Consider the following 8,238-nt stretch of genomic DNA (forward strand, 5'->3'; position numbering starts at 1 on the left):
CGGCCGACAGAAAAAAGTGTCATCATACACGCAGGATTGATCGGTAACATGTTGTACAGTCCTCTTTCTGAGCCTTGTGCTTGTGCTTGGAGGTAAAGCATCCACATCCACCCTGGGTTCTGCCTGGCTTCACCGCCACATGGAGCTACTGGGTAATTCATCAGAGGCATCTACACGCAGGACGCGAGCACGTCTTAAACCCGCCTCAAACGCTCGGACAGACGGCCCGGTTATGAAAAATGACTCAGTCGGCCGCCTTGAACCGTACTCAAACGTTCGGGCTGTTCGGCGCCCCTCATATCAAGCCCAAACACGGAGCCGTCTAGATGCGTCCGTATAGCCCCGCCAGCGCCGGCGTCAGGACTGGCGAAGCTGTGATTATGGGGCTAATTAATGGAGAAGGGGCATAGCCGCGCCGGTGCCGGCGCCTGCATGCACGAGGACACCCGAGTCTGAGGCACGAGAAGCCCGGCTTGAGCGGCAGCGGGGGAGGGAGAGGGCAGCGGCGGGGGAGGCGCTGACCGCGCGTTGGTCGATTTGGAGGTTACACTCCTCGCGTCGGTCCTCCATCGCTCTCTCAAGACGGCGGAGACAGATACGCGACGCCTCCGCCGCAAGAATGCCAAGGCGCTCCGATTCGCCATCGAGTTGTCGGAGCGCGAGGCAAACAAGAAGGCGGCGAAAGCGAAAGCAAAGATGGCCCGCCCATGCGACGGATCAGGACCGTTTGCTCCGCAGGCTGTCGGGCCAAAGGTGCAACTCCGACTTCAACCTGACAGACGGCAACACCTCTAGCTCGACGCACCTTCACATGCCGACGCCAACATGGAGGAGGGGCACGGCCGTGCCGACGACCGGAAGGGGAAGAGTCCGACGAGGAAATGGTGATTTCCTCCGCTCTTCCCCGTTTTATTTATGTTTAACCTATGCTTTAAGTATTTGTAGTATGCATTTGCACTGTTAGCTGATGAACTTCGATGAACTATGCTTTTGTTAGGCGATGTAATGGTGATCCGGCGTGTTGATCATGTTAATACGTAGCGTTGCACGGGTTGCATTGTGTTGGGGTTTCGGATATGAGGGACGTGGATGTGGAAGCCAACATATGAGCCGTGCCAGGGCCGGATTGGCCAAGTCCAGCTATAGATGCTCCTAGAACAGTTTTAGAAAATGCCTGACAATTATCTTTTAGTGCTAAAATCGTCGAAAACTGTCAACCATTGGATTTAGATCGTGCGCTTTTGGGGGCGTTTGCTGGGATCTCAACCCCAGCGAACCCTCGCCAGATAGCTTTACCGATACACAAGCAACGCAGAGCCAAGTAACCTAGCTAGGGCGTGTGCATTGAGAATCCAGTGAAAAATTACGTGGATTGCTCAAAAAAAATGTTTATTCGCATTCGTTTCGGGTTCAGGCACTCAAGGTAGTTCGTGAATCACATCACCCACGGCCACGGAGCGTAAATACGAGAGAAAGTTGCTGTCAGATTAGCTAGCTCGCAAGGAATTTCCACCGCGCGCATCTTCCCAGCCCACCTCGCACTCTCACCAGTCCCGTCTCGTCGCCACCCACCGCCACTATAAGTCTATTAAACACGCACTGCGAGATCGCGCTCCCTCTCAGACCAGCCCCTCCTCACCCCACCCACCAACCCATTGCCCGCCGGCACACCACCACGGCAATGGCGTCGGCGTCGCGGATCCTGCTCGTGGCCGCGCTGCTCCTGGCGGCGTCGGCGATGACGTCGGCGCAGAAGGCGAAGGCGCCCGCGAAGCCGGCCCCCGCCGCCGCCGACGCGCCCGCGGCCGTCGAGGCGCCCGCGAAGCCCGCCCCGGCCGCAGCCGACGCGCCCGGCGCGGCTGCCGCCGACGGGAAGCCGCCGACGGACGTGACGGCCATGCTGGAGAAGTCCGGCAAGTACTCCAAGTTCGTGCAGCTGCTCAAGGAGACCCGCGTGGAGACCCAGATCAACGCGCAGCTGACGGACAGCTACAACGGGCTGACCATCTTCGCGCCCACCGACGCCGCCATCGACGGGCTCAAGGCCGGCACCCTCAACGGGCTCTCGTCCCAGGAGCAGATCCAGATGGTGCTCTACTGCGTGCTGCCACGGTTCTACTCCCTCTCCATGCTCGGCACCCTCAACGGCAAGGTCAGCACGCAGGCGTCCGGCCACTCCGGCCCCTACACCTACAAGATCAAGCCCTCCGGCAACAACGTCAACGTCTCCACCGGCGTCAAGGGCAACAACATGCTCCTCGGCAGCGTCGTCAGCAAGGACTTCCCGCTGGCCTGCTACTCCGTGGACAAGATGCCGCTCCCCTACGAGCTGTTCGGCCCGCAGCCGCCCACCCCGGCGCCCGCCCCGGCCCCGGCCCCCACCAAGTCCAAGCCCAAGAAGAAGAAGAAGTCCGCCGGGATCGCCGAGGCGCCCGAGGCCGACGACGCCACCGCCGACGACGACACCGAGAAGTCCGCCGCCGCGTCCCTCTCCGGCGTCGCCAGGTGGGCCGCTGTACTCGGTGCCGCCGTCCTCGGCGCCATGTTCTGATCTGATCCGATCCGATCCGATCCGAGAGGAACGACACAAGGTGGTGGTGGTGCCATCTTTCTTGCACTGTGCGTGATCGAGTTGGTGCGGTGCGGTGCGCTCAGCACTCAGCACGCATCCCCTGTACCGATACTGTGATCTGATGATGTGTATGTCCATCGGCTTTATTCTTTCTTCTTCCTTTTTCCTTGTTTTCTTCTTGATTGATGAACACTCAATTCTTCTTCTTCTTCTCTGGTTTTCTTGTTGGTCTGTATGCTGTAATTTATGTGATATACTAGTGCTTCTCGAATTCATTCATTGGATTCATTCCACAACACATTTCGAGTAGTACGTAGCTGCGATGTGGATCTGCCTGCCTTGTTGAAGATCTGATCTGTTCTTGCGAAAACAGGGGAGACAGAGCAATAATGTTGCCTCCCACATTCCGTGATAGAATACGGAAAGCAGGGTGGCAGATTCAAAACATCACTACCACTACGGTGGAGTACTAGGTCTTGGATGCCATTGCCAGCGGTGATTTGCTCTGTGCGTGTTGTCGCTGGGCCGAAAGGACACCGCCACCCACCAATTCTATATTGTTCTTGCATGCATCTCGATGCAGTGTCCACTTCACTCCACTCCAAACCAAAAGCGACGCTGTACGACGGCATCTCTAGACATGATCATAAACAAATCTACGCAGATACAATACCGTTGTTGCCGCCTCGAGTTTGTACAGCCGAGCCATCGGCTGTGGAGTGTGGAGTGTGGAGTGTGGAGTGTGTTTAACTCGGCGAGAGCAGAGCTTGAAATGCGACTCAAAGCAAGGCGAAGGATTAAGAAAATGAAAGATTTTGGATCGATCGCAGCGGTGCAGCGCGATACGGCCCAGACGCATTATTGTACTGGGCGTAGGGTGCGCCGGACAGGGACCATTCGCGCTTAGAAAACTTGATGAAGGGTGGCGTTTGGCGCGGGATCGCTCTGGCTTGAGTCACATGGAACCAACCCACCTACTGACTCAGTGGCGGAGCCAGGATTCGAGTATAGAGAGGGGCCGAGTACGTATATTGATCGAATCTTGTTAATAATTACTAGTTGCTTCTACTAAAATTGTTGATCGTTTTACTGACTCACTGACTGACGACCGTGCTGACTCACTGACTGACGACCGTGTGTTGTTTTAGGCTGACATCCATCCATGATCCATGGGGTGCCTCCTCCGCCTTGCATGTGATCCTAGTCATGAACCCAATTATGTTCTAGCCAGCGCCCGGATTTGAGGCCCAGTGTTTGCAGAAAGACAACTCGATCCGCGGACGGTGCTTAATTATACTCACTTCACTCTCACCAAAATTAAGCATCACAATTCTAATCATGTCAAAAAAAACACCACAATTCTAATTAAGTTGCATGCGCCTATAAAGTGTCAAAAAAGAGAGAGTTGCATGCTCCTATTCTTTGTAGGGAGTTGTATGCCCTTGTCAAACATATTACATATGCAATCACAACCAAAAGGCGCCGGATTGTCGGTGCAAAAAACTCAGTTTTGCCTCTCAGTCCGAGCCAAATTCTTCACTGTGCGGCCGAGTGCGCGGGATTGTCCGTGCAAAAAGCTTCAACATCCTAGCATGGTATATTTGCATGATCTTCGCCACATTCAGATCCAAGTCCGACATCTTCATGGTCAACATTTTAATCTCCTTCGAAGCGGTCGTGAGCTCAATCTTCTTCTTTTGGAGCTTTATCACCTTGGCTTGCACCACAATGAACTTGTCAAACCTCTTGGCCTTCTTTTCCTCCTCCATGTTATTGCGCTTGACGCATGTCTCTTCCTAGTGCCACCACGATGAACTTGTCAAACCTCTCGGCCTCCTTTTCCTCCTCCACATTATTGTGCCTGACGCATGTCTCTTCCTTGTTCGTCATTGATGCCCTCAAATCTCTCTATCATCTTGGTTGGCCCTTCTCGCTTCTCCTTCTCCTTCTCCCACTTTCCTTCCCGATCCCTAGCAATCATTTTGGCCGGTGCAAGGCCTCCTTTTGTTGGATCACCATATTCAGATACATTGGGCATGGCGGCGGTCTTGACGAAATTGACGACGACATTGAGCCACTCCGGATGCACATTCAACTTCAACAAATAATGCATGAAGAGGAAGTGCTTATTCTCCTTTTTTAGGAACAATGTGACCGCACGGCTAGCCAAGATAGAAAATACATGATCAACTAGTTGCATATCCGGCCAAATAACCAACACAAGTTGCATATCCGACCAAATCCCCAACACATAGAGCGACAAAAAACTTATCATGTATATTTCCGATCACGATGAACTAGATGCATAGGATAAATTTATTGGTGAAACTCCAATTTCAATCGATTCCAATTCCAAGATCCAATATCATCGCATAGCATATACCATGCCAATGCTTTTCCCTTCAAAGATAATGGAAAAACCTTCTTCTTAGAGCATCTCCAGCCAATCGCCGCCTGGGGGCGAGCCGACGCTAAAATCGGCCTAGGTGCTTTCGGGTTCCCAGCCGCCGGCCCCAGGGTCGCCCCCAAAAGGCATTTTTAATACTTTTTGAAAACGAATTCGGCTAAAATTCGGCAAACGGGACAAAGTTTCGGCTATAATTAGGCGAACATGACATTACTTAGGAAACTTAAATAGTTTTTTACATAGGAAACTAAAAATACTTAAAAAAACAATGGCCGCAACTACGGGTCGAAGAACGCGCTGAGCGCGGCGAAGTCGCCGCCGTCGCCACCATCGCCATTGTCATCATCGTCCTTCTCCTCCTTCACGCGGCCGCCCTTGCTGGACCCCGACCCGGGGTCACCCTGGCGGACCAGTGGCGGCGCGTCCTCGTCATTGTCGTTGCCGAGGACGACGACATCTCCCTCGCCGCGGCCCCGGCGCCGAGCGGCGAACTTCTCAAAGGCATGGCACTGGCGCTCTAGCTCCATCCGCGCCCAGTCTTTGCGCACTCACTTCAAGGCCGCCTCGTCGGAGAGCCCCGGCTCCGTCTTCACGGCGGCGAGGGGCTCTGTCTTCACGGAGGCGAGCCCGGGCTCTGACTTCACGGCGGCCGGCTCCGTCTTCGGCTTGATGAAGCGGGGAGGAGCCGAGGAGGAGGCGTGCCCGCCCTCATTGATGACGATGCCGGTGCTGCGGGTGCGCCAGCCGAGCGGCGTCTCTGCGGGCTCGGCCTTGACGCCGAACAGCGCCGGCGACCCGGAGGAGTGTGAGGAGGAGCGGGAGAAGGAGGAAGAAGAGGATGCCGTCCTCCTCGGCATCGATTGGCCGCCGCTCCAGACCGGGCAGTAGGTTACGTGAACGGTGGGTCGTTGCTGCCCTCGAGGTGCCGGAGAATGGAGTGGAGCATGCGGCCGGGGGCACCCCACCACAGGCGGCGCCCCTCGCTGTTCTTGGTGCCCCGCACCATCAGCGCCCCATTGGTGGAGGCGAGCCGCTGCGCCTACCGGTGCCGGAAGTATGCCGCCCACGCCTCGTGGTTGCCGGTGGCGTACTGCGGGAGGGTCCGCTGCTCCTCCATCAGCGACGCCCGCACGCGGTCGACCTCGTCGGCGAAGTAGTCGGGGCGCACGTCGACGTCGGGCAGCGGGGGGATGGGGATGCCACCGGCGCTGAGCTTCCACCACCCCGGCGCGCGCATGGAGGGAGGCGCCGGGGTGTTCGCCTGGAACAACAAGTGGGCTTACCACTCGTGCATCGTGCGGCGGCCGAAGCCATTGGCCGCCGCGCCATCTCCGGGAAACGCTCGCCCATCGTCCCGGCTAGGCACGGGGAGAGAGGGAAGGAACGTCGACGGCGGCTGCGCATGTGGAGAGAGAGGTAGAGCTCGGCGGCTGTGGGCGGTGTGTGGTCACATGCGAGGGGGAGGCGTTGCTTTATAGCGATCCGGGGGTGGGCGCCGTGTGTACGCGAGGCGGGAGAGGGGGTGTCGTCGCGCCGCCCGTGAGGAATCAATGGAAGGCTGACTGGCGGCATCCTACGCATTGATTCCCCGCGGGAAACCGAGGTGATGAGGACAACGAGGCTCGGGGGGTCGCTGACTCGGCGGGCCCGCCGTTCTTTCATGCCAAAAACACTTGCCCCCGCGCCCCCGGGCGCCCCCCAGCGCGTCGGGTTCGGCCTGGATCCGCCGGCGCCAATTTCGGCCCAAATTGGCGAAAAACAGGCTGCTAGGGGCGCGACTGGGCCGATTTTTGGGCGTCGGCGCTGAAAAATCGCCCGGGGGTCCTGTTGGGGGCGCAGCTGGAGATGCTCTTAGCTTCATCTCCGGGTAAACCTGCAGGCTTAAACAATCCACAAATTTCATCCACATATATCAAGTGCATATCTGTATATTTGGTTCCATCTCGTGCATAAGGATTAGCTAGTAGTTGTTCTATCATACCCGAAGGAATTTCATATTCAATATTTTCAGTAGGTCCAGTAGGTTGAGGGATAATTAATTGTGGTTCCGTTCGAGGTGAAGATACCCCGAACAAACCCCTCAAAGGATTGTTCTCCATAGTAACAAGTGACAATAAATTTCAGCATGTAGTAATAATTTTTTCTTACCAATTTCAACTTACCAAGAGTGTTTCACTCCCCGGAAACAGCGCCAGAAAAGAGCCTTGATGACCTACAAGTATATGGGATCAATCATAGTCCTTTCGATAAGTAAGAGTGTCGAACCCCATGAGGAGCAGAAGGAAATGACAACTGGTTTTCAGCAAGGTATTCTCTGCAATCACTGAAATTATAAGTAACGAGTAGGTTGATAGCAAGATAATTTGTAATGAGCAAATAATGATAGTAGTAACAAAAGTGCAGAAAGGTAGCCCAATCCTTTTAAGGCAAAGGACAGGCCAAAACGGTCTCTTATGAAAAGCAAAGCGTTCTTGAGGATACACGGAAATTTCATCTAGTCACTTTCACCATGTTGGTTTGATTTGTGTTCACTACTTTGATAATTTGATATGTGGGTGGATCGGTGCTTAGGTGTTATTCTTACTTGAACAAACCTCCTACTTATGATTAACCCCCTCGCAAGCATCCGCAACTATGAGAAAAGTATTAAAATAAATTCTAACCATGGCATTAAACTTTTTGATCCAATCGGCCCCTTACGGAATAGCGCATAAACTAGCGCTTAAGATTCTGTCACTCTCGCAACCCATCATCTAATAATTACTCCACAATGCATTTCCTTAGGCCCAAATATGATGAAGTGTCATGTAGTCGACGTTCACATGACACCACTAAGGGAATCACAACATACATATCATCAAAATATCGAACACATGTGAAGTTCACATGATTACTTGCAACAAGATTTCTCCCGTGACCTCAAGAACAAAAGTAACTACTCACAAATGATAATCATGCTCAAGATCAAAGGGGTATTAAATAGCATATTGGATCAGAACATATAATCTTCCACCAAATAAACCATATAGTAATCAACTACAAGATGTAATAAACACTACTAGTCACCCACAAGTACCAATCTATAGTTTCGATACAAAGATTGAACACAAGAGATGAACTAGGGTTTGAGAGGAGATGATGTTGTTGAAGATGTTGAAGGAAATATGCCCTAGAGGTAATAATAAAGTTGTTATTTATATTTCCTTATATCATGATAAATGTTTATTATTCATGCTAGAATTGTATTAACCGGAAACTT

The 8,238-nt window shown here is 53.5% G+C and overlaps 1 protein-coding gene across 1 annotated transcript; it reads left to right on the forward strand.

Annotated features, from left to right (window-relative positions):
• The first annotated feature begins 1,601 nt into the window (after positions 1-1,601).
• LOC100037577 (fasciclin-like arabinogalactan protein 12) lies at positions 1,602-2,851 on the forward strand. Its single transcript, XM_044490708.1, has one exon. The coding sequence runs from the start codon at positions 1,682-1,684 to the stop codon at positions 2,549-2,551; it is 870 nt and encodes a 289-aa protein (XP_044346643.1). The 5' UTR covers positions 1,602-1,681; the 3' UTR covers positions 2,552-2,851.
• Positions 2,852-8,238: the final 5,387 nt, after the last annotated feature.

The sequence above is a fragment of the Triticum aestivum genome, chromosome 1A (genome assembly GCF_018294505.1).
Source record: "Triticum aestivum cultivar Chinese Spring chromosome 1A, IWGSC CS RefSeq v2.1, whole genome shotgun sequence".
Lineage (NCBI taxonomy): Eukaryota > Viridiplantae > Streptophyta > Magnoliopsida > Poales > Poaceae > Triticum > Triticum aestivum.

Bases quoted from the DNA above. Each gene is read 5' to 3' on its own strand.
- LOC100037577 (XM_044490708.1), top strand. From the start codon at position 1,682: ATGGCGTCGGCGTCGCGGATCCTGCTCGTGGCCGCGCTGCTCCTGGCG.